The sequence below is a fragment of the Camellia sinensis genome, chromosome 1 (genome assembly GCF_055761805.1).
Source record: "Camellia sinensis isolate YWXY chromosome 1, ASM5576180v1, whole genome shotgun sequence".
Classification (NCBI taxonomy): domain Eukaryota; kingdom Viridiplantae; phylum Streptophyta; class Magnoliopsida; order Ericales; family Theaceae; genus Camellia; species Camellia sinensis.
Window position 1 is genome coordinate 18,486,085 of NC_138961.1, and position 26,880 is coordinate 18,512,964.

The 26,880-nt window shown below is 36.5% G+C and overlaps 2 protein-coding genes and 1 long non-coding RNA gene across 3 annotated transcripts; 2 read left to right on the plus strand and 1 right to left on the minus strand.

Moving 5' to 3' along the window:
* Positions 1-25,588, minus strand: LOC114294204 (UDP-glucosyltransferase 29-like). Its single transcript, XM_082918287.1, has 6 exons — positions 25,563-25,588; positions 24,484-24,590; positions 24,267-24,303; positions 12,129-13,266; positions 1,336-1,557; positions 1-372 (listed from the first exon to the last, which is right to left on the minus strand). Exons 1-6 carry the CDS (start codon positions 25,586-25,588, stop codon positions 1-3), a joined length of 1,902 nt encoding a protein of 633 aa, XP_082774413.1.
* On the plus strand, positions 17,097-18,576 carry LOC145791977 (uncharacterized). Its single transcript, XM_082872445.1, has 3 exons — positions 17,097-17,493; positions 17,582-17,681; positions 17,757-18,576. The coding sequence occupies exons 1-3, from the start codon at positions 17,135-17,137 to the stop codon at positions 18,405-18,407; spliced, it is 1,110 nt and encodes a 369-aa protein (XP_082728571.1). The 5' UTR covers positions 17,097-17,134; the 3' UTR covers positions 18,408-18,576.
* LOC145791985 (uncharacterized) lies at positions 19,709-20,585 on the plus strand. Its single transcript, XR_014331222.1, has 3 exons — positions 19,709-19,780; positions 19,878-20,401; positions 20,502-20,585. It is a non-coding gene; the product is annotated as an uncharacterized LOC145791985 (long non-coding RNA).
* Positions 25,589-26,880: the final 1,292 nt, after the last annotated feature.

The following is a 26,880-nucleotide window of genomic DNA, read 5'->3' on the forward strand; positions in this document are numbered from 1 at the left end:
TCATCTATCCTTACAAAGTTGAAACAACTCTTTAACCACCTTATCTATCTCTTCCCCTCCATTCATTCTTATTTTCTCACTAAATTCTCTAGCTTTAATTCTTATATCCTCCCCACTTTTTTCCACCACAATTTTCCTTATTACTTGTGCTATCGCTTCTTTGTTGAGTCTACCATTCTCGTCTTGAATGACCTCAATAGCCACACCAACCTCCTCCACCAGTCTACCATTTAATGGCTGGTCCAAATGCATTGGCATTGCTACAATTGGTATCCCAAATGTTAAGCTTTCCAATACTGAATTCCATCCACAGTGACTCACAAAGCAACCGGTGCTTGAGTGGGCCAGAATTCTTGCCTGTGGTGCCCAACCCTCCAGGGCCGGTCCTGAGGTGAGGCCACTAAGGCGGCTGCCTCGGGCCCTCAATTTTGAACAAAATTTAGGCCCCTAATTAGGGGAGTGTATCATGTCGTGTTATTTCATAATTACTTTAAAATTAGTTCAATTCATTTATTTTCGTGTTGTTGTATAGTGTTATTTTGATTTGTGTCCGATTGATATTTAAGGTAAAAACTTTTACTTTTAGTTAAAAATAACTTAGCAAGTGTATGAAGAGTTTAAAATTTTTCCCATAAGTGGAATTTTATGAAATTTATTTCTACTAAATGAAATTGATTTTAATTCAATTGCATTTTTCTAATTAAAAAAATTGTACCTTATTACTATATATTTTTTATTAGATTGACTCTAAAATAGGTAACAAAAAAATACATATCTTAAATGAAAAAAAAAAGATATTAACCTTAATTATCATTTTACATACTTTTTTATTCAGTTAGATGGAGTTAAATAAAAGATTAAAAAAATATCATCGCATCCCTTAGTGAACATTAAAATATATAACTAATAATTCATATTATTGAATCGTGTCATACTTAGATTCATGTTGAAAAATATTCAACCCTAACTTACTAATTTTATATATTGCTTGAGTTGTGTTGAAAATTATCATCCTTACCCCCAATTAATTTTAGTTCTTATAGCATTGGTAAGCTAAAAAATAAATATTCGATTCAACTAATTGAAGTTTAACTATTTTATATATATATATATATATATATATTTGTTATCTAAATTTTGTTAAATTGTAATGCAATAGAAATAAATTTTAATCCTTTTTATTTTATCCAAACAATTTTTTTTTAAAATAATGATATATGAAGGGCCAATTTAAAAAACTTGCCTTAGGCCCTAATAACTAAGACACTCTACAACCATTCCTCTCACTGCTACCCTCTCAATAAACCCCTTTGGCAGTGCTTCTTCAAGCTTAACTTTCTCTCCTATAGGAAACCTAACAACCCATATGAAATTAACCTTGCTAAGCTCTAACCCATGAGCTATCTCTTCAATCTCTTCCTTAGACATAAAATACTCACTCCCAAAGGAAACAAACAGAGTGGAGGGCTCATCCTTGTTATCAAGCCATTGTATGATCTCAGAGTGCTCGATTTCATCATCGATGATTTCTTTCGCAAGAGGACCAACAGGGACAACCTTCTTCCCACCTATATCCGACAGATAATCGATGTATTTTCCCTCAAGCTCTCGAAAAGTGTTGTACAACACAATCTTGCAAGGTGGTTTTGTAGGACAATCTTCACTGTATTTAAAAAGATTTAATTCTGTTGTGTACAAAACAACAACAAGAATAAAAGAAATAGAGAAAAGGAGAGAATATGTTTGATTACAAAAATCAAACTTGAAATAAAAATAAATAAATAAATAACAGATTTTATTTTGTTACAAAAACAAAATTAAAATCTGAATAAATAAACAAATAAAAACAACACTGAAAGTAATTAAATAACTTACTTGATTTAATTTCTTGGAATTATTTTTCTGATCAAGTCCAGTGTTTAACACTGTGTCCTTAAGACAGATTCGTCCTTTCCACGGTGCTTTCAGAATTCGGACGTCTATCTCCCAGGATAAAATGATCTACCACAAACAATAGCAGCACTACTAACTGTTTGCCTTACGAACACACTAAGTGTTTACACTCTTTCTTTCGGAAATAAAATGCAGCAAGATGAAGAATAGAAAACAGAAGTGAAATACGAAATTTCTGAATACAAACATCAAATGAGGGTGGTCCTATTTATAGATGTGAAGGTGGCTCTTCATTTTGAATTAAACAGGTATGTAGCTCTTGGTTTTGAATTGAACAGGTATCATACCTGTTGGGTTTTGAATTCAAACAGATTTGAATCAATTCAAACAGATAGTAAAACGGGAAGGGCCCTGTTTGGGTGTGCATTAATTCCAAAACAGTTTATTTCTGTTTGAAACCGGGAAGGGCCTTGTTTGGGTGTGCACTAATTCCAAAACAGTTTATTTCTGTTTGAAACCGGGAAGGGCCCTGTTTGGATGAACAAATAATCCAAACCAATTTAATTTGAATTATGGATTTTATTTTAATAAAAAATAAAATTAAATTCAAATGTTTTTGGCCCAAAAAGATTAGAAGCCCAACCCAACCACACACCACGCACCCGCGCCCAAGCCCAGCCCCGCCCGACCGACCGGACGGACGGCGGCGGCGGCGCGCGCGCGTGTGTGGTGATTTTTGGGTCCAATGGGTCTAGCCCATTTTGCCCATAACCTCTCCCTCTAAAACACTTGGGTACCCCTTGGGGCACACCCCAAGTATCTCACCCTAAGCCTTATAAACCCTTTCAAAACCTCCCACCAAATCAATGTGGGACAAGCCAATTTACAACCTTAAGGAATTTCCACCAAAACTCCATTTCCATGGAGCACACTTTGGCTTCAATTTCCTATTCACTCGGTAATGGTTTTGAGCAACCAAATATACCACGTGAATCACAACGCGGCATAGAACGCGTTACCACTTTGACCCGAGTAAATCGACACTCGGGGCCCACCTAAAAAATAGACCGAACTTAGGAAAAAATTCTGGTTTTATCCAGAATTTTATAACCATTCCAACAATCCCCCACATGAATGGAATTTGATGACAACGGAAATGCAACAAAATGCAGACTTTAACGAAAGAGTATAAGTCGAAAATATCTTGCATCAGGATAGGTAGTTTTCGGCTTTGAACCTTCCCTAGTGATAACCTATCGGACTTACTGGCTAACCAATGGACGCGATGCCTTGAATTGTTCAGCCGTTTGTGTAAGCCAAGACAATAGATTTCACACAAAATATCTTCTAACACATCGTGGTTCTCACTGTTGTGTTCATTTTGGCCTTGAACGCGCCTGGTTTTCATAAGTGTTTCTAGAGAATTTAGCCTTTGCATTCTCATAGAACCGGCCCCAGTTCAACACTCATATAGGTGATTCTTATTGTGAGTATCTCTTTATACTCGTCTTGATTTTATGCCTTAATCAAGATATAAGTAATCATTAAAAGCAAAGCTTATCCTTATACCCCTGCATACAACATATGTTGCAGATATCACTCTCACCATAGGAATGGGTAGGAATTTTAATCCCTTGGTGATTTCTGGCGAGCCATACATAACTTAGTTGTCCCTTTGAACTTAGTTCTTGGGATCTCCAGTCATATAAGTAGGGTTACCATTATGACGACTCTTATGTAATAGGCTTTAATCCCATCCCCTTCGATGAACTATACACTAGCTCTTTTGTCAAACCTTTTGTTAACGGATCCGCAATATTCTCTTTAGATTTTATATAATCTATTGAGATTATTCCGTTTGACAACAATTGCCTTACGGTATTATGTCGACGACGAATATGTCGTGACTTACCATTATACATATGATTCTGTGCCCTGCCTATTGCAGATTGACTATCACAATGAATGCAAATAGCTGGCACAGGTTTTGGCCACATTGGAATGTCTTCTAAGAAGTGACGAAGCCATTCTGCTTCTTCACCTGCTTTGTCTAAAGCAATAAACTCAGATTCCATTGTGGATCGTGCGATGCACGTTTGTTTCGTGGACTTCCAAGAAACAGCAGCGCCTCCTAGAGTAAAGACATATCCACTAGTGGATTTTGAATCTTTAGTATCCGATATCCAATTGGCATCACAATAACCTTCGAGTACTGCTGGATATCGAGTAAAGTTCAAACCATGATCACGAGTAAATCTTAGATATCTAAGAACTCGAATGATCGCTTTCCAATGGTCTTCTCCAGGGTTACTAGTGTACCTACTCAATTTACTTATAGCATAAGCTATATCAGGACGAGTACAATTCATTAGGTACATTAGGCTTCCAATGATTTGGGAGTATTTTAACTGAGACACTGCATCACCTTTATTTTTCGATAAATAAAGACTGATGTCTACAGGTGTTCTAGCTAAATTCAAATCATCCTTGATAAATTTATCAAGAATTTTCTCAATATAATGAGATTGAGATAATGCATATTCGTCAGATGTTTTAGTAATTTTCATTCCTAATATAACATCTGCGACCCCCATATCTTTCATATCAAATCTTTTACTAAGCATCTGCTTAGTTGATTTGATAATGTTTTGACTGCTTCCAATGATAAGCATGTCATCCACATAAAGACAAACTATGACATATCCTTGGTCAGTGTTTTTAACATAGACGCATTTGTCACATTCGTTTATCTTAAACCCATTAGTAAGCATTGCATGATCAAATTTTTCATGCCATTGCTTAGGTGCTTGTTTTAATCCATAAAGGGATTTTACAAGTCGACAAACTTTCTTTTCTTGTCCTGATACTACAAACCCTTCGGGTTGTTCCATATAGATCTCTTCATTTAGATCACCATTTAAGAAAGCTGTCTTAACATCCATTTGATGTATTTCTAAATTAAACAACGCTGCTATAGAAATAAGCATGCGAATGGATGTTATTCTTGTCACAGGGGAATATGTGTCAAAATAGTCCAGACCTTCCTTTTGTCTGTAACCTTTAACAACAAGTCTTGCTTTATACTTGTCAATTGAACCATCTGCTTTCATTTTTCTCTTGAATATCCATTTATATCCAAGAGGTTTAGAAACTGGTGGAAGATCCACCAATTCCCAAGTATGATTGTGCATAATGGATTCAATTTCATTATTAACAGCCTCTTTCCAAAAAGGTGCTTCAGGACCTGTCATTGCTGCCTTAAAGCTTTGAGGTTCATTTTCTAACAAGTATGTCAGAAAATCTGGACCAAAGGATTTTGATGTTCTCGCTCTTTTACTTCGTCTTGGTTCATCATTAGTTAAATCCTGTTGGTCGAGACTATTACTAGTCTCTTGTGTTTGATTGTTATTAGTCTCTTGACTTTGTGTACAATCATAAGTTCTTTTCTGTGAACTTAATTCCTGTCCTTTCTTGTAAGGAAAGACATGTTCAAAAAACACAGCATTCCTTGACTCTATAATAGTGTTCACATTTATATCAGGTATATCTGATTTATAAGTCAGAAACCGATATGCACTACTATTCTGAGCATAACCAATAAACACACAATCTACTGTTTTTGGTCCAATTTTAGTCTTTTTAGGAACAGGTACTTCAACTTTTGCCAAACACCCCCACACTTTTAAGTATTTGTAGGAAGGTGGTCGACCTTTCCACAATTCATAAGGAATGCTTTTGGTTTTCTTGTGGGGTATTCTATTAAGAACATAATTAGCAGACAATATTGCTTCCCCCCACAAGTTCTGTGGTAAGCCTGAACTTAGTAACATGGCATTCATCATTTCTTTTAGAGTTCTATTCTTCCTTTCAGCAATTCCATTTTGCTGTGGAGAATAAGGGGCTGTAGTTTGGTGAATAATGCCATATTGTGCACAAAATTCATTTAATGGTGCATCATATTCACCACCCCTATCACTTCTAACCATTTTAATGGTTTTACCAAGTTGATTTTCAACTTCTGTTTTGTAGAGTTTAAACATTTCTAAGGCTTCATCTTTACTTCTAAGTAAATAAACATAACAATATCTTGTGCAATCATCGATAAATGTTATGAAATACTTTTTGCCACCTCTAGTTTGAATAAACTTTAAATCACATACATCAGTGTGAATTAATTCTAGAGGTTCGGTTTTTCTTTCAACCGATTTAAATGGAGCCTTAGTTAGTTTCGCTTCTACACAAATTTCACATTTATGATTAGGATTAATTTCAAACTTTGGTATATAATCTAAACCAATTAATCTACGCAAAGCATCAAAATTCACATGTCCTAATCTACCATGCCATAAATTTGACTCAAGAATATAAACAAAAGATGTGTTATTCTTATTCATAGCAACTTTCGGTACAACTGTCATTACATTTAACTTAAAGAGACCATCACTCATGTATCCCTTACCAACATACATACCACTCTTTGTTAATACAAACTTATCAGACTCAAATACAAGCCTAAAATCATTTTTACTTAACAAAGATCCAGAAACTAAATTCTTCCGGATGTCAGGTACATGTAGTACGTTGTTGAGGGTCAGTTCTTTCCCTGATGTCATCTTCAAGATTACTTTCCCTTGTCCAGCCACAGCAGAAGTAGAAGAATTTCCCATGAAAAGTTGTTCACCATTTGCTGCCTCATTGTAGGTAGTGAACATCTTCTTGTCCGCACATATGTGACGAGTTGCGCCAGTGTCAACCCACCACTCTTTGGGATTTCCAACCAAGTTAGCCTCAGACACCACAGCAGAGAGGTTGATGTCGTTCACTCCGTCAGAGATGTAATCCAATTCTGTTACATTGGCCTGATTGGTGGTCTTCTTACTTGTACTTCCATGATTCTTTTTAGGGCGGCGGCAGTCAGAAGCTCGATGTCCAGTTTTGCCACAGTTATAGCATTTTCCTTTGAACTTCTTGCTACTATCGCCTTGTTTAGGACCATCTCCAGTAAACTTCCTCTTTTTGTTATGTGGTTTATGAACTTGTTCAACCACATTTGCCTTGGACTCAATGGGATTTTTCCCATTCCTCTTTTCAGCCTTTCGGTTATCTTCTTCAATTCTTAACCTTACAATCAATTCATCCATAGTCATCTCTTTGCGTTTATGTTTTAAATAATTTTTGAAATCTTTCCAAGCCGGTGGTAACTTTTCCACTAAAGCTGCGACTTGGAATGACTCGCTAAGAGACATACCTTCTGAATGAATATCATGCAAAATTATTTGAAAACTTTGAACTTGAGATATTACCGTTTGGGAGTCTACCATAACAAAGTCCAGAAATTTACCGACGACAAATTTCTTCGTGCCGGCATCTTCTGTCTTGTATTTCTTCTCCAAAGAATCCCACAATTCTTTTGCTGTTTTCAGAGGACTGTATACATTATACAGCATATTGTCAAGGCCATTTAGGATGTAGTTTCTGCACAGGAAATCTGAATGTTTCCAAGCATCTACAGCGGCAACAACTTGCCGATCACTTTCACCCTCTTTAAGTGCTGGAGCCTCTTCATGGAGAAACCGGGCCAAATTAAGAGTTGTAAGATAGAACAGCATCTTCTGCTGCCATCTCTTAAACTCGGTACCATTAAATTTTTCCGGTTTTTCTCCATGATTGATTGGTACATGAACATGGTTCTGGATAGGGACCGATGTAGGTGTAACAATAGGAGTACCACTACCAGATGCAGTTTCAGTTGTAGTAGCCATAATCTCTGATTACAAAAATCAGAAAATATTAAAACACAAATTAATTTTCTAGTTACTAAAACCAGAAAATAATTATAACAACAAAATAATTTTATTTTCCTTGTTACTAAAACTTGAAAAATAAAATATCACAAGAATTTTCTGTAATACCAAATAATATTATGAATTGTTAATGACACCAGTATCGTACTACTAGTAGTTGTCAAAGAAAAGAGACAGTATATTACTACTATCTGTCAAATAGCATAAATTACTATTTGTTTTTCCAACCAGAATATTAATTTGAAAACACAGAAAATTAAATACAATGAAGATACCCAAAAAGGATTCTGTCTTAAGATTGTAGGACAATCTTCACTGTATTTAAAAAGATTTAATTCTGTTGTGTACAAAACAACAACAAGAATAAAATAAATAGAGAAAAGGAGAGAATATGTTTGATTACAAAAATCAAACTTGAAATAAAAATAAATAAATAAATAACAGATTTTATTTTGTTACAAAAACAAAATTAAAATCTGAATAAATAAACAAATAAAAACAACACTGAAAGTAATTAAATAACTTACTTGATTTAATTTCTTGGAATTATTTTTCTGATCAAGTCCAGTGTTTAACACTGTGTCCTTAAGACAGATTCGTCCTTTCCACGGTGCTTTCAGAATTCGGACGTCTATCTCCCAGGATAAAATGATCTACCACAAACAATAGCAGCACTACTAACTGTTTGCCTTACGAACACACTAAGTGTTTACACTCTTTCTTTCGGAAATAAAATGCAGCAAGATGAAGAATAGAAAACAGAAGTGAAATACGAAATTTCTGAATACAAACATCAAATGAGGGTGGTCCTATTTATAGATGTGAAGGTGGCTCTTCATTTTGAATTAAACAGGTATGTAGCTCTTGGTTTTGAATTGAACAGGTATCATACCTGTTGGGTTTTGAATTCAAACAGATTTGAATCAATTCAAACAGATAGTAAAACGGGAAGGGCCCTGTTTGGGTGTGCATTAATTCCAAAACAGTTTATTTCTGTTTGAAACCGGGGAAGGGCCCTGTTTGGATGAACAAATAATCCAAACCAATTTAATTTGAATTATGGATTTTATTTTAATGAAAAATAAAATTAAATTCAAATGTAACCCAACCACACACCACGCACCCGCGCCCAAGCCCAGCCCCGCCCGACCGACCGGACGGACGGCGGCGGCGGTGCGCGCGCGTGTGTGGTGATTTTTGGGTCCAATGGGTCTAGCCCATTTTGCCCATAACCTCTCCCTCTAAAATACTTGGGTACCCCTTGGGGCACACCCCAAGTATCTCACCCTAAGCCTTATAAACCCTTTCAAAACCTCCCACCAAATCAATGTGGGACAAGCCAATTTACAACCTTAAGGAATTTCCACCAAAACTCCATTTCCATGGAGCACACTTTGGCTTCAATTTCCTATTCACTCGGTAATGGTTTTGAGCAACCAAATATACCACGTGAATCACAACGCGGCATAGAACGCGTTACCACTTTGACCCGAGTAAATCGACACTCGGGGCCCACCTAAAAAATAGACCGAACTTAGGAAAAAATTCTGGTTTTATCCAGAATTTTATAACCATTCCAACAGGTTTCATTTCATGTTAATCATTTACAGGGGCAGCTTGTTTGTCTTTGGATTTTTGTTGTTGCATTCTCGATCATATGGTGAAACCGTGTTTCGTGGAATCTAGAAAGCTAAATAGCCGGAAATGGGAATTCAACACCACCACCGATCTTGATCTTGTGGGTTCCATAAGAAACTACAGCGGCTCCAGAAGTCATGAATAACAAGGTCTGGGGTTAGTGTGTTGAGGATAGTGAAGAAACTTGGGCTTGCCATTTCAAAGGTTGTTTTGTGGTGTGGTAGTGAGGAGGAAGCTCAGGCGAGGATGGAAGGTGGATTTTTACTAGTTCAATGGAGAGACAGTAGTTTTCAGTGATTCTTTTCTTGATGGAACTGAGATTGATTGGGGTAGAAAACAAATATATGTGGAAATTTCTGTGTGAGAGTTTCTTGGCAAGCTCTAGGAAGGGAGAGATGTGATCCATGGTAGCATTAGGGCATTCATTTTGCTCTGTTTTGTATCCATGATCTCCCCGTCTCTCTCTCTCTGGCTACGTTTGATTCCACAAGACTAATAGTGAGGTATTAACAATCCTATAAAATTAGTGTGGTATTCACAATCTCACCCCTATCCCATTACTAACAATCCTATAAATTTGTTGGATTAACTATCCATTGGATTAATAATCCTAAAAAAAATGTCAAAACAAATATAGGATAATTGAGCCCACGGATTAATAATCCTAATCCCATACTCTAATCGTTCCAATCAAACATGCCTTCTGTGTTTTGCTCTGTTTGGTGATGATCAACATAACAAATGCGATCAATGATATATATTGATTTATGTAAGGACATTGATTCACGAAGATACCAATCAGGTCCGGCTTTTGGGCACAAGCCGGGTCTCCAAAAATTGACTATAGAAAATACTCTAAATTTTTGTTAATTATTATATTAATCTATAAAAAAAAATCTTACTGAAATTTAAAGGGACTCAACAAAATTCAATTATAATGTAAAACTAATATATGGTTGATATGGTAAATTATTTAAAACTAATAGATAGTTATTTTTTATCAAATGTGGTAAATTATTGAATGGTCCAGATGTATGATTATATATAGAATAAGACTGATTATATTACTTCTAGTTCCTCTATTCAAATTAAAGTTGATTAGATTTTACTTTTACCCAACCATGTCAAATGAAGGATTAATGAATTAGCAATTTTATCCATCGAAAATAATTTAGCTTATAAGTTGGATTATGGGAACTAGATAGTAATTTTATAGTTAAAAATGATAGAAGAATGATATTTAAGTGATTTTTGTTACAATTTATTTACTTTTTGTTTGATACTTCAATTTAGATTATTCTAGTCATTTTCTTAATGTAAACTTTAATGTATATTTACGTAAATTTTATTATATATATATATATATATATTGAAAATAACCTTTTCACGAGTATTGCTAAATATATAAAATAAATAAATAAAAATTAGACACATAAATTATTATTTTTTTGTGTAAAAATATGTATGAAAAATCCCGAGTTAAAAGTTCACTTTTACATCCGAAAAAAATCAGAACTAGCCTGCTACCAATAAAAACTGGAAGCCGATGCGTGAATTCAATAATATAAAATGAGAGAGAGAGAGAGAGAGAGGACTTTGGTGTTGCGTATGGAGTTATGGTAGATACTCCTCAGGTTACAATTGCAGATGACATTATCTAAGTTCTTGCCATTTTTTGTTGTTGAACATTTGACTCAAAAAGGTGTCTCGTAATTTTTAAAACAAGTGAGTTGTTATATTTTTTTTTAAGTCCCACTACAACAAAACAGTGAACTTAAAAAAAAATAGTGAACTTAAAATAATTTTTATTTTTATTTTTATAATAAGTGTCTGGGTAATTTATGCGTATCTCAATTAGTTCTGAGATACTAAAATTAAATATTGAACAAACTTCTAAAAACTCCACTAAGCCAAAACCCTAGAAATTTAAAAAATAAAAGGCTTTGTGGACCTAAAAAAAAAATTCCTCCAACCAACTTTAACTCTCATTCACTCTTACAACAATTATTCTAGTTGGTTTCATTTTCAATTTTTCAAAACAGAACAACACTAATAAAAAAGAGGAAGCAAAACCCTACTTGTGAATGAAAAACCACATGAAAAAAATATAGACTTCTTCCATCACCCATATCCAGCTGTATAATCTTCTTAAGCAGATAAATAAGGTAGGATTTCTGCATTAGATTTTTAAAAGAAAAAGTTTAGGTACACAAAAATTGATCACAAACTAATAGCTTTGTGGACAATTGAATTCTAGAAAGTAGGTCGTTAATTATCTGTTTTTTGACATCTTAAGAATGACAATATATATGAAGATATCATACATCATTTTGAGACATTAGCAAAATGGTTTTTCTATGAACACATAAATCAATTACGTAATCCGACATAAAATACATATAAATGAAAAAATTTGACTAGTTTGTTAGGAAGGTCCAACTTTAGAAAATCTTATCCGTCCATGGTTCTATAGTTAGTTTTTATGTTTAGAAACTTGTTGATTATTACATGTGGGAGTATATAATATTTTTAGTTACTTTCGAGTGTATGAACTACTTGCAGTAAAACAAAACACCAAATCCATCTAAAATAAACATAAAAAAGCAGACAACAAAAATTGCGAGCAAGATGCAAATCAACGAAGTAGGTATAGAAACTTTTAACACGAAAATGACACTCAAAACAGGAAGGACTAAATCACATTAAAGTATCTTTACCTAATCACCCAAACATTTCAATAAATTTGAGATTCTAATCTTTGAGTGATTTACAAAGTTGCATCAACTCTTCTACAACCTCATTCATCTGTTCATCTCCTTTCATTTTTATGTTCTCGCTAAAATCTCTTGCTTTAGTTCTTAGTTCCTCCCCACTTTTCGCCACCACAACTTTCCTTATTACCTGGGCAATATCTTCTCTATTGAGTCTTCCATTGATGTCTCTGTTGACCTCCACAGCCACACCAACATCCTCCACCAGTCTAGCATTCAATGGCTGGTCCAAATGCATTGGCATGGCAATAATTGGAACCCCAAACTTTAGGCTTTCCATTATAGAATTCCATCCACAGTGACTCACAAAGCCACCAGTGTTTGAATGGGTCAGAATTCTTGCCTGTGGAGCCCAACCCTCCACAACCATTCCTCTCTCCCCAACCCTCTCAAGAAACCCCTTAGGCAGTGCTTCTTCAAGCTCAACTTTCTCTCCCATAGGAAACCTAACAACCCATATGAAATTAACCTTGCTAAGCTCTAGGCCATGGGCTATCTCTTCAATCTCATGCTTGGACAAAAAATACTCACTCCCAAAGGAAACAAACACAGTGGAGGACTCACCCTTCTTGTCAAGCCATTGCATGATCTCAGATTGCTCGATTTCATCAACAATGTCTTGAACAAGGGGACCAACAGGGACAACCTTCTTCTCATTTATAACCGACAGATAATCAATGTATTTTCCTTCAAGCTCTCTAAAAGTGTTGAACAGCAAGATGTTGCAAGATGGTTTGACATTTACATGGGCATCTTGTTTGTTTTGGGGATGATTTACTGCAGACAACAGCGTATCGTGATACTGCTTTTCATGGAATTCCCGAAGCTTAATTTCTGGAAATGGGAATTCAACACCGCCATGGTTCTTAATGAAATGAATGCTATAAGAAACCACTGTAGTTCCTGTAGTCATGAACTGAACTACCGGAATATTAAACGGGGATGCAATGGTTGGTACCCATGCCTGGTTGATGTCATAAATAACTAAATCTGGGCTTAGTGTTTTGAAGATGTTGGAGGCATTTGGGATTGCCATATCCAAGGCGGTTAGGAGGGTGGAATTGAGATGGGTTGGGAGGCCATTTGTGGTGTGGTAGTGAGGAGGAAGCTCAGGCAAGGATGGAAGGTGGATTTCTACTAATTCAATGGAGTGAGAGTCACTACAAGAAAACATAGCAAAAAACACGGATTTTTAGCGACGCCGCGCCCCCCGTCGCAAAAAACGGTTTTTTGCGACGGTAACTGCACCTGTCGCAAATAATACCCCTTTAGCGACGGTACTGACCCGTCAGTAATGAAACCAAGCGGAGGGGTCGGAAATGCGGAAGTATTAGCGACGGTAAATAAAACCGTCGCAAAAAATCTTTTTTTGGAGACGGCATATATCATTTGCGACGGAAATTTGCCGTCGCAAAAAATGATTAATTCAAACGGCGCCGTTTTTCCTTCTATTTGCGACGGTCTACATCATACCGTCGCAAAAAGTCCAAAAAAAAAACCCCCTTCTTTTTCCTCTTGGCTGCCGCTCGATCCTCCTCCCAAATCCCTAATTTCACCCCCAAATTCCCCAAACGGCCTACGAGGAAGACATCGGTGGTGCGGCGGCGACGGCTCCGGCGACAAGAGTGGTGCTCCGGCGACAACTCTCTCTCCCTCTGCGTATGCTCTCTCTCTCTCTCTCTCTCTCTCTCTCTCTCTCGGTCTGTGTATATATATATAAATCTGTGTATATATATATATATATATATGCAATGTATATAAATCTATATATATATATATATAAATCTGAAATCTGTCTATATATATATATATATATAAATCTGTTTATCCGAAATCTATATATATAAATCTGTCTATATATATATATAAATCTGTCTATATATGTATATACATATATATATAAATCTGTTTATTTTTTAATTATTATCAACATTTATCAATTATTATCAATTAGTGTTTTTAATTTTTTTAATTATTTTTATGGTTGTTTTCATTTATATCTCTTCAACCATTATCATTTTTTTTTTCTATTTCATCCATAAATTATCAATTTTACCATTCAATCCTTCAAGTTTTTTATTTTTTTATTTTTTCCAAATCATATGCTCTAATTAGAAATAGTTTGTCAAAATCAGTAACAGTAGCAACCTAACATAATGTGAAAAATTTTAATCTTATAATTTAGACAACCACATCATCCGACCAAACAACTATTTTCTTATTCATATTATATTAGAGCATCTCTATCAAAATAGTTATTTTTATTTTTTTAATTAAAACAGTGATTCAATCACTAAATTTCAACTCCATTGAACTAATAACTATCAAGTTAGCTATTTTAGTTTTCGTAGTTTTGGCTCAGTAAATGCAGTTAGTAGTTTCAGCTAGTCAAACATTAAAAATATATTATTTTTGGTATTTTTTAGTTACTTGTGTTGAGTTTACGAACTTAAGAACGAAATAAATTAAACTAATACTTTAATTGTTTAAATCGTCTCAAATTATATTGGTGTGTAAGAAGATTCAATTACAAATAACCATGAGACAAACTCAATTATAAAGTTAATTTGAGACGATTAAAAAACCATGAGACAAACTCAATTACAAATAACCATGAGACAAACTCAATTATAAACTCAATTATAAAGTTAATTTAAGAAGGTTTAATTAATTTAAACCTTAAATAGGAATTTTAGACATTTCGTTAATTTGCCAAATAGGATGTCGAGTGAATATTTATGTGTAGGTATTATATTTAGAGTTACTTTGGTGAGATATTCTTGTGGATGTGTACAGATGATGGATAAGAGTTGGATTGATTTGCCAAATAGGATGTCGAGTGAATACATTAATGGGATTGATGAATTCCTTGTGTTTGCCTACACCAATAGGATTGAAGGTTCGATGATCAGTTGTCCGTGTAGGAAGTGTGAGAATCGATACTATTTTGTACGAGATGGTGTACGGGAGCATCTGATTTTGAATGGTTTTTTTAAAAAATACAAACATTGGATTAATCATGGGGAATCTTACATATCTCTGCATAGTAATCGAGAGAATGAAACATTAGCTAATTTAGACATTGGAGATGATATGATTGGAATGATACAAGGGGCTATGGGAAATCCACATGCCGGTACAAGTGTTGAGGGTGATGAACCACAGGGGCCTGATCCCCGTGCATCTGAACCCCAGCTCGATCCAAATGCAGAGACTGCAAAGTATTTCAAACTTCTTCAAGATGCACAAAGTGAATTGTATCCGGGTTGTCAGAAGTTCACATCTTTGTCATTCATTGTTCGACTTCTACATTTGAAGGTGCTTAATCAGTGGACGGACAAGTCTGTTGACATGTTGCTTGAGTTATTGAATGAGGCGTTTCCGTTGCGTGTGAAACTCCCGGACTCATATTATAAAGCTCAAAAGGTCACAACAGATTTGGGCTTCACGTATGAGACGTGGGATGCATGTCCCAACAGTTGCATGTTGTTTCGAAACGAGGACGCCAATCTTGATAAATGTGTCATATGCAACAGTTCTAGATGGAAATCAAATGGTGATGGTGGTTCAAATGGTCCTAACACAGGTGGAAAACAAGTAGCTGCAAAACAGATGAGGTATTTTCCTTTAAAGTCAAGGTTGCAGAGGTTGTTTATGTCATCCAAGACGGCCAAGTTAATGAGATGGCATGCAGAGGAACGAACTGATGATGGTGTCTTCAGGCATCCTGCGGACTCCCTTGCATGGAAAGATTTTGACCGTCGGAATATTGACTTTAGTAATGATTGCCGAAGTGTAAGGCTTGGCTTAGCATCTGATAGTTTTAACCCATTCAGGACGATGAACATAGTTCATAGCACTTGGCCTGTTGTGCTCATTCCATACAACTTGCCGCCATGGATGTGCATGAAGCAACCATTTCTAATTTTATCGGTGCTTATTGACGGCCCGAAAGGACCTGGTGACAAGATTGATGTTTATATGCAACCGTTGATTGAGGAGTTGAAAGAACTATGGAATGAGGGTGTGTCAACATTTGATGCATCAACAAATCAAATGTTTCAAATGCATGCAGCTTTACTGTGGACAATTAGTGATTTTCCTGCATACGCAAACTTGTCAGGATGGAGCACTAAAGGAGAATATGCATGTCCTTGTTGCAATAAGGAAACTACATCGTGTTGGTTGAAGCATAGTAGGAAACAATCATACTTGGGTCATCGCAGATTTTTACCTACTGGCCATAAATTCCGGAAGGATAAAGTATCATTTGATGGTAGTCGGGAAGTCAGACTCAAACCAAAATTGTTGTCTGGAACTGAGATGTTGCTACAATTAGAATCTGAGGGTATTTTAACCCAATACAATAGGGATGACCTTAAGGAGAGGCATAGGAGACAGGTAGAGAAGGAGAAAGCTGGACATCGCACCCATAGTTGGAAGAAAAAGAGTATCTTTTATGAATTGCCATATTGGGAGCACAATCTAATAAGACACAACCTCGATGTGATGCATATAGAGAAGAATGTTTGTGACAATGTGTTGTGGACAATATTAGGGGTTGCAGGAAAATCGAAGGATGGTGTTAATACTCGGCGTGATTTACAAGATATGAATATTAGAAAACCCCTACATTTGCAGTTAAGAGGGTCGAATAAAGCCTATTTACCACCAGCACAATTCACGATGACCAAGGATGAGAAAGATTTGTTCTTGAAAGTGTTGAAGGAAGTAAGAGTTCCCGACGGGTATTCATCCAATATATCACGTCGTGTGCGCTTACATGATAGAAGCATTGGGGGTCTTAAGAGCCACGATAGTCATATTCTGATGCAACAACTTATTCCATTGGCTATTCGCAGATCGTTACCGAAGAATGTAATTGAACCCTTGATTGAATTGAGCAATTTCTTTAGACAATTGTGTTCGAAAGTGAATCGTGCGACGGATTTGCAATATATTAAAGATCGTATCGCTGTAACACTTTGTCATCTAGAGAAAATATTTCCTCCGAGTTTTTTTGATATAATGGAGCACTTGCCTATACATCTAGCTGATGAAGCGTTATTGGGTGGAGCGATTCAGTTTCGATGGATGTATCCAATTGAGAGGTATCTTCTTACTTTGAAGCAATACGTGCGTAATAGAGCTCGTCCTGAAGGATCAATTGCTAAAGGATATCTTATGGAAGAATGCATGAATTTTTGTGCACAATATCTCAGTGATGTGGAAACCAAATCTAGTCGACCCGTGAGGAACTATAGTGGTGCTGATAATTTGGGTCATGCTACTGGTGAAAACACAAGCTTTTATCTTGATAATACTTCTTGGGTACAAGCTCATCGGTACATCTTATGCAATACAAGCGCGGTTCAACCATTCATAAAGTAGGTTAAGTCACTCACTCAATATTTTATTATGTTTATTGAATTTTCAACTAAAATTTTTGTATGGCTAAAATTTCAATCTACACAGCAAACACCTTGAAGTACTTAAGCTCAAAATGCCTCGTGTCGACGATCATCAACTTCGGCGTGAACATTTTGAAACTTTTCACATTTGGTTCAAGGAACATGTATGTATTTAACTCTATAGATTCTAGTTACTTAAGTCGATGTACATTTTAAATTTTACATTTCGTGTTAAATAGGTCCAAACTTTGCGAAGGACTACTGATGTCATACTTTCTGAAGAGCTTATTCTATTGGCAAATGGTCCTCATAACCTGGCAAGGAGGTTCAACGGGTATATACTGAATGGGTTTCGGTATCGAGTAAAGGCCATGGATGATCGTCGAGCCACACAAAATTGTGGTGTAGCTTTGAAGGCAGATACCATAAGTTATGCTAGTCGAAAAGACAAGAATCCTCGTCTGGGGTCTGTGTACTATTATGGACAATTGACAGATATTGTTGAGATTCGATATTCCAATGAGAAGAAACATGTGTTGTTTAAGTGTGATTGGATTGACAACATTCACGGAAAGAAAGAAGATGTCTTCAATTTCACGTTGGTGAACTTCAATCATTTGTTGTACCGAGATGATCGAATTACCAATGAACCTTTCATCTTGGTGTCCCAAGCAGAGCAAGTTTGGTATGTTGCAGACCCGTTACAACCAGACTGGCAAGTCGTGGTGAAGATGTCTCAAAGAGGTTTATTTGATATGAGTTCAACTGATCCACAAATTGAGCCATACATGAGCCAACAATTAGAAGAAAATATAATGCTTCGTGATGAAGAAGTTGGTTGGGTGAGGGAAGCCGCAGAAGGGGAAACAGTTGATGTTCAAATAGGCTGATATGTAATCAACATTAGTAATTCAATTAAGGCCAAGGTTGTAGTTAATCATCAATTTCTTAATTTACTTTGTCTTTGTAATTGTATTAGTTCAAATCATGTCATATTATAGTTGATGACAAACCATTGTCTATGTTTCTAATGTCAATTAATGTTATATTGCTTGAAGATTATTATGGGAAGGAAGAGGAAGCCTGATCATCCCCGGCGCATGATGTCTGATGTGCTACATAACAGGACATCAGTAGCACCACCATTAGAGGAGGCATCACATCGGCCAGCATCGGAGGGGCCATTAGTGCCACCAGCATCTGAGGGGCCATTACCACCGTATCGACCACCATCAATGGCACCACAGCAGCTACCATGTACTCGGCCTCCACGCCTACCATCGGTGCGTCCACCATCAATGGCACCACAGCAGCTATCATCATCAGCTTATGAGCCATCCGCAGGTATTTAAATTTGCTTTGAGTTGCATGGAAATTATTTACACATACATTTATTTATGCTCATTATATATAACTTGTTTATTCTCATTGTATTTTGCAGACCCTTCGACTTCTTCACAGCCCACATCAGGTTTATTTGATATGATTTGTATTCACATTATTTAAATTTGCATTTGGTTGTTACCATTGCATATTGTTTATTATTATTGTATATCGCAGGTCATGTTAGTTCTTCATCGACCTCGACTAGGCGTGGTAGAGGATGTGCCAAGGGCATTAAAGAGTGGGGTACTGGTAAAAAGCTGCACATACAATTTGATGGAAATTACTGCCCAATAGGGGATAACGTGGCCAAGTTAACTACTCAACTTGGCATTATTGTCCGGAATGGTAACATTGTTCCTCTTACTTTTGTTGACTGGAACAGTGTGCCTGATGATATTGTTGATGCTATCTGGAAGGATGTGAAGGTAAAAGTATATTTTTGTCCACAAATTCGAATTCCAAATTTGTGTTATACTTAGCCTTAAACTTTGTGTTTTATAGGACAATTTGAATATATGTCCAGAGGAGTACAAGCCAATCTGCATGAAAAACTGCAACAGCATATGGAAGGATCACAAGAACAAGCTTAAGGCTAAGTATTTCAAGCCTAGAAGCTCTGATCCTAATCTGAAGGATGATGTTCCTATGAACGTTGTGCCAAGCCAGTGGGAACAACTTGTAGAGTATTGGTGTACTTCCGATGCTGAGGTATACAATTACGTTATATTTATGATATGTAAACATACAAATCATATTTACATACTTACATTTGTTGAACTTGTTATAAAAAATTACAAGTAGGAACGCTAAAAATCGGCGAGCTCACGGCATAGCTCATACCACAGGGCGTACTACTTTCTCTCAGATACGGCATGAGGTTTACATTTTATTGTTTTATTTTTCTATATAAATAAACATTGTATATTTGCAAATTATTTGGATTCTAATTTTCATATTTCTAAAAAAAAATTTAGATGACCAGTAAGGGGGAGTCTACTGATAAGATGAATGTTTGGCTTATGACACGTAGAGTAGATGACCCAGAGGTTATCCAGACCTTGGTAGTTTCCAAACACCTTTGATTGTATTTAAAGTTTATTTTTTGTGTGTCAACCATCTTAATTTCGCGTATACTTGTGTGTCTTATTCAATACAGGATGAGTTTAATCGTCAACTCTCTATGCTACCCGAGGATGGTCGGACTTTGGAGGCTAGGAATGCCATTTTCCATGAGTTGATAGGTCATGACAGACATGGATATTGTCACACATACGGGAGAATCGTGCCTCGGAGAGTGGTGTATAAGGATGGTGCTGGGCCATCACAGTCAACACCCCATCCATCGACTATTGATCAGATCACGCAGCAGGTTCGTGCTGAGCTAAGGGATGAGTTGAGGGAGGAGCTGCGAGCAGAGTTCTCTACACATTTGCAGCAGATGAGAGCTGAGATGATGGCCCTTGTGTCACAGGGGGCGAGTGTGGATCCCAACAGACAGGTTCCATATAAACATCACAATTGTTTGATAGTTCAATTTTCACTCAAGATTATGTATGAAATTCGAATATGATTAACACATTATGCACTGACTAACATAGGTTCCTGATGCATCGAGTGGCCACCGGGCATTTAGGGAATCTGCAGAAGACGAGAATCCATATACACCACCACCAGAAGATCAGGTATAAAATTTATCTTTGCATTCTAAGCTAAAATACATCTTTGTGTTTAAGAAACTTGAATTCGAGGCGTTAACGCCCCAAAATTAGCAAACGGCGTCGATTTATGAAAAAACTTGGCACACACGACCGCCTAGGCACGAGAGACTTGTGGGAGAAGACGGGGCTCGAATCGGGTTCCCGGTTTGGGAGTTAGAGTCGGATTTCACTTTAGGCAAACAACTTCCTTAAGAAACTTGAATTTGAGGAGTTAACGCCCCAAAATCACCAAAGGGCGTCGGTTTAGTACGAAACTTGGCACACACGACCGCCTAGGCACGAGAGACTTGTGGGAGAAGACGGGGCTCGAATCGGGTTCCCGGTTTGGGAGTTAGAGTCGGATTTCACTTTAGGCAAACAACTTCCTTAAGAAACTTGAATTTGAGGAGTTAACGCCCCAAAATCACCAAACGGCGTCGGTTTAGCACGAAACTTGGCACACACGACCGCCTAGGCACGAGAGACTTGTGGGAGAAGACGGGGCTCGAATCGGGTTCCTGGTTTGGGAGTTAGAGTCGGATTTCACTTTAATCAAACTACTTCTTTAAGAAACTTGAATTCGAGGCGTTAACGCCCCAAAATCACCAAACGGCGTCGGTTTAGCACGAAACTTGGCACACACGACCGCCTAGGCACGAGAGACTTGTGGGAGAAGACGGGGCTCGAATCGGGTTCCCGGTTTGGGAGTTAGAGTCGGATTTCACTTTAGGCAAACAACTTCCTTAAGAAACTTGAATTTGAGGAGTTAACGCCCCAAAATCACCAAACGGCGTCGGTTTAGCACGAAACTTGGCACACACGACCGCCTAGGCACGAGAGACTTGTGGGAGAAGACGGGGCTCGAATCGGGTTCCCGGTTTGGGAGTTAGAGTCGGATTTCACTTTAGGCAAACAACTTCCTTAAGAAACTTGAATTTGAGGAGTTAACGCCCCAAAATCACCAAACGGCGTCGGTTTAGCACGAAACTTGGCACACACGACCGCCTAGGCACGAGAGACTTGTGGGAGAAGACGGGGCTCGAATCGGGTTCCCGGTTTGGGAGTTACAGTCGGATTTTACTTTAGGCAAACAACTTCCTTAAGAAACTTGAATTTGAGGAGTTAACGCCCCAAAGTCACCAAACGGCGTCGGTTTAGCACGAAACTTGGCACACATGACCGCCTAGGAACGAGAGACTTGTGGGAGAAGACGGGGCTCGAATCGGGTTCCCGGTTTGGGAGTTAGAGTCGGATTTCACTTTAGGCAAACAACTTCCTTAAGAAACTTGAATTTGAGGAGTTAACGCCCCAAAATCACCAAACGGTGTCGGTTTAGCACGAAACTTGGCACACACGACCGCCTAGGCACGAGAGACTTGTGGGAGAAGACGAGGCTCGAATCGGGTTCCCGGTTTGGGAGTTAGAGTCGGATTTCACTTTAGGCAAACTACTTCTTTAAGAAACTTGAATTCGAGGCGTTAACGCCCCAAAATCACCAAACGGCGTCGGTTTAGCACGAAACTTGGCACACACGACCGCCTAGGCACGAGAGACTTGTGGGAGAAGACGGGGCTCGAATCGGGTTCCCGGTTTGGGAGTTAGAGTCGGATTTCACTTTAGGCAAACAACTTCCTTAAGAAACTTGAATTTGAGGAGTTAACGCCCCAAAATCACCAAACGGCGTCGGTTTAGCACAAAACTTGGCACACACGACCGCCTAGGCACGAGAGACTTGTGGGAGAAGACGGGGCTCGAATCGGGTTCCCGGTTTGGGAGTTAGAGTCGGATTTCACTTTAGGCAAACTATTTCTTTAAGAAACTTGAATTCGAGGCGTTAACGCCCCAAAATCACCAAACGGCGTCGGTTTAGCACGAAACTTGGCACACACGACTGCCTAGGCACGAGAGACTTGTGGGAGAAGACGGGGCTTGAATCGGGTTCCCGGTTTGGGAGTTAGAGTCGGATTTCACTTTAGGCAAAGAACTTCCTTAAGAAACTTGAATTTGAGGAGTTAACGCCCCAAAATCACCAAACGGCGTCGGTTTAGCACGAAACTTGGCACACACGACCGCCTAGGCACGAGAGACTTGTGGGAGAAGACGGGGCTCGAATCGGGTTCCCGGTTTGGGAGTTAGAGTCGGATTTCACTTTAGGCAAACAACTTCCTTAAGAAACTTGAATTCGAGGCGTTAACGCCCCAAAATCACCAAACGGCGTCGGTTTAGCACGAAACTTGGCACACACGACCGCCTAGGCACGAGAGACTTGTGGGAGAAGACGGGGCTCGAATCGGGTTCCCGGTTTGGGAGTTAGAGTCGGATTTCACTTTAGGCAAACAACTTCCTTAAGAAACTTGAATTTGAGGAGTTAACGCCCCAAAATCACCAAACGGCGTCGGTTTAGCACGAAACTTGGCACACACGACCGCCTAGGCACGAGAGACTTGTGGGAGAAGACGGGGCTCGAATCGGGTTCCCGGTTTGGGAGTTAGAGTCGGATTTCACTTTAGGCAAACTGCTTGTTTAAGAAACTTAAATTCGAGGCGTTAACGCCCCAAAATCACCAAACGGCGTCGGTTTAGCACGAAACTTGGCACACACGTCCGCCTAGGCACGAGAGACTTGTGGGAGAAGACGGGGCTCGAATCGGGTTCCCGGTTTGGGAGTTAGAGCCGGATTTCGGTCCAGTCAAAATTATTTACTAAACTATCTTTCTAATTATATAGTAGTCAATTTTTTTATATTTTTCTATAATTAAAATATTAACACATTATATGGTTTTTAATTATTTTTATCTTGTTTTTTTCAGATATTTCCTGAGTAGCAGTTGGCTTTTTCTGGAATGCGGGCGTATCAAGATTATGACTAATTTTTGTTTTTGTAACCCACGAACGAATGAAAACGAAAACTTTTGATTTTGATTTTGATTTTGATTTATGTTATTTAAATTTGGGAGCAACATTATGTATGTATTATGCGACGTTATGTAGTGGCATAATTTTTATTGTTCTGAATTTTTATTTATGTATTGCTATGAATTGAACAATATTATTAATTTTCATTATTTGTCAATTTTAGTTTATGTACGTATTTATATTATTCTGTAATTTTTCAATTTTTTATACTTATTTTTTATCTAATACAGGTTATTTTAATTTTTTTAATAATTTATCGGCAGGGTTTTTTTTTTTTTTTTTTTTTTTTAGACGGGAGAAGAACCCGTCGCAAAAACCATTAATAGGCTTTTGCGACGGTACCAACACAGTCGCAAAAGCTGGCTTATTGAATGTACAGGACACCTTTAGCGACGGTAAACCGTGCCGTCGCCAATACTTATAGATGCCAGAGCCTTTAACGACGGTAATGTTCCCGTCTCAAAAACTCACTTTTAGCGACGGAAATTACGTGCCGTCGCGAAAAGTGATTTTCCCACCATTATTTGCGACGGGAAAAATGCCGTCGCAAAAAACTTGACTTACCGTCGCAGAAACTAATGGCGACGGTACTTACCGTCGCGAAAGGTCTTTTGCAACCCCGTCTGTCGCGACCCCCCCTTACCGTCGCAAAAAGCCACATTACCGTCGCAAAAGACATTAGCGACGGCTTTCGGGGCATTTGCGACGGCCGTGTACCGTCGCAAAAAACAAATTTTTTTGTAGTGAGTACTTTTCAGTGATTCTATTCTTGATGGATTTGAGATTGAGAAATGTTAGAGATCATGAAAATTTTGTCATGAAAAGGATCATAAAAAATTTGTGACCCTTAGATTACCTTGATTAGTGTGTGGTACTTTATTGTAAGTGTAATCCAAAGATCACAAATCATTCATGACCATTTTCATGAAAGACTTTTCATGATACCTAGTATTGCTGTTTGAGATTTATTGGTATAGAACACACATATATGTGGAAATTTCTGTGTGAGAGTTTCTTGGCAAGCTCTAGGAAGGGAAAGATGTGACCATGGGCCAACCATGGTAGCATTAGGACACTGAGGGTGTGTTTGATTGGACGGACTGGAAAAGGGGGGATTATAATCCATCGGACTTGAGTCCTGGGACTGTGAATCCCCCGGACTATTTGGTCGAATTGGATATGTATCCTGTGTTTGTTTTTTCATGGGATTGGATGTCTGGATAGGACTATTTTCAGTGAATCCAACGTTTGGTTGGACGGACTGGATAGGATAAATAAACAAAAGACTATTTTGCCTTTTTTCAATTGTTTACTAAGTAATAGTAATATTAAACATGTCTTTAATATTTTAATTATTTTTAATTAAATAAATTTTCTTTTTTAAATTAAATAAATAAATAAATAAAATATCAATAAAATTTGTTTTAAATCATTACTGTATAACAAATCATTATTTTTTTTTTTACATACAAAACTTTACTGTGTTTGTTTATTTACACAATTAAATAATTTACTGTGTTTGTTTATTTACACAATTAAATAAATTTATTTTTTTACACAATTAAATAAATAAATAACCACTAAATTTGTTTATATTATTTTTTTAATTAAAATTTTAAATAAAACACCTATTACAATTTAAATAATGAAATTAAATAAATTATAAACAAAATTTTAAAATAAAACATCAATAAAATATCTATAAAAAATTATTTTAAAAAATTAAATAAATAAAACATCAATAAAAAGTTAAATAAAATTATTTTATTTTTAAATTGAGACATTTAAATTTTATTGAATTTTATTAAATATAATACATAATTAAACAGTAGAGGGTCAAAATGGTCATTTTCGCATCTAATCCCAACAGTGGATAGTCCCCCATTTTCTGTCCCACCTCCCCCTCCCAGGACACAATAGTCCCCCATATGGGGGACATGGAGTTCGGCGGACTAAAAAAAAATCAAACGGCGGATAAGGAGCACTATTTGGATTACAATCCAAATAGTGGATAGTCCCCCCCATAGTCCCCCCAATCAAACAAGGCCTGATAGTGCTCTGCTTGGTATCCATGGTCGATCTCTATTTTTGGGTTCTGTATTTTTTGGTTATTGATGCTAATTATAGCAATGTTGATGCACTGAATGATGTATCTATACTATATATTAAGCAAAAAAGGGTTTTTAACCCCAAGGCCTGTGGGAGCTCCAATTTCCTAATCCTAATTTTCTAATTTTTTGATATAAAAAAAAAACCCTCAGCATTTGTTGATTTCTCCCAACCCGACAACAGCATTTATTGACTTCTCCCAACCCACAATCTCTTTTGACTTCTCTCATAATTATTACAACACCCTTTTCAATTTCTCTCATACACTATGGTTACACACAAAAATAAAAATAAAAAATGTAAGAATTTAGCTATAGATCTCAAAAAGATATAACGTCTAAATTTGAATTATGATTTAATAATATAATTATGTATTTTTTTATGTATATCTATCAAAATTTTAAATCACTTAATGAGACAAATTAATCAAATTTTCAAAATTATTGATTTTTTATTTACAAAATAGAATAAAAAAAATATTGACTGATTTATTTATTTAATAACAAAAATATTTCATAATCTCTCCCTCCTAATCTCTCTCATAAAATTTCAAAAAAAATATTAAAACTTGCATTCATTTTCTCTTCCCAAAAAAATTAGATAATATTTTTTATTAAAGTTGTAGATATCTACCTATATTTTATATATTATATTAAAACATAACAAAAAAAAACACTATAAAACTAAAAAAAAATCTTTAAAGTTTATCTAAATATCTATACTATATATTAAGCAAAATGGGATTTTTAACCCCAAGGCCTGTGGGAGCTCCAATCTCCTAATCTTAATTTTCTAATTTTTTGATTTAAAAAAAAAACCTCAGCATTTATTGACTTCTCCCAACCCAACCACAACATTTATTGACTTCTCCCAACCCACAATCTCTTTTGACTTCTCTCATAATTATTACAACACCCTTTTCAATTTCTGTCATACACTATGGTTACACACAAAAATAAAAATAAAAAATGTAAGAATTTAGCTATAGATCTCAAAAAGATATAACGCCTAAATTTAAATTATGATTTAATAATATAATTATGTATTTTTTTTTATGTATATCTATCAAAATTTTAAATCACTTAATGAGACAAATTAATCAATTTTTCAAAATTATTGATTTTTTATTTACAAAATAGATTGAAAAAAACTATTGACTGATTTATTTATTTAATAACAAAAATATTTCATAATCTCTCCCTCCTAATCTCTCTCACAAATTTTCAAAAAAAATATTAAAAGTTGCATTCATTTTC

Bases quoted from the DNA above. Each gene is read 5' to 3' on its own strand.
- LOC145791977 (XM_082872445.1), top strand. From the start codon at position 17,135: ATGGAGCACTTGCCTATACATCTAGCTGATGAAGCGTTATTGGGTGGA. The intron at 17,494-17,581 runs GTAGGTTAAGTC...CAATCTACACAG, and splicing joins GCGGTTCAACCATTCATAAA to CAAACACCTTGAAGTACTTA. The intron at 17,682-17,756 runs GTATGTATTTAA...CGTGTTAAATAG, and splicing joins ACATTTGGTTCAAGGAACAT to GTCCAAACTTTGCGAAGGAC.
- LOC114294204 (XM_082918287.1), bottom strand. From the start codon at position 25,588: ATGGATACCAAGCAGAGCACTATCAG. The intron at 24,304-24,483 runs TAAATCTCAAAC...CTCTAACATTTC, and splicing joins ATATGTGTGTTCTATACCAA to TCAATCTCAAATCCATCAAG. The intron at 13,267-24,266 runs GTACTCACTACA...GTTTTCTTGTAG, and splicing joins AAGAATAGAATCACTGAAAA to TGACTCTCACTCCATTGAAT.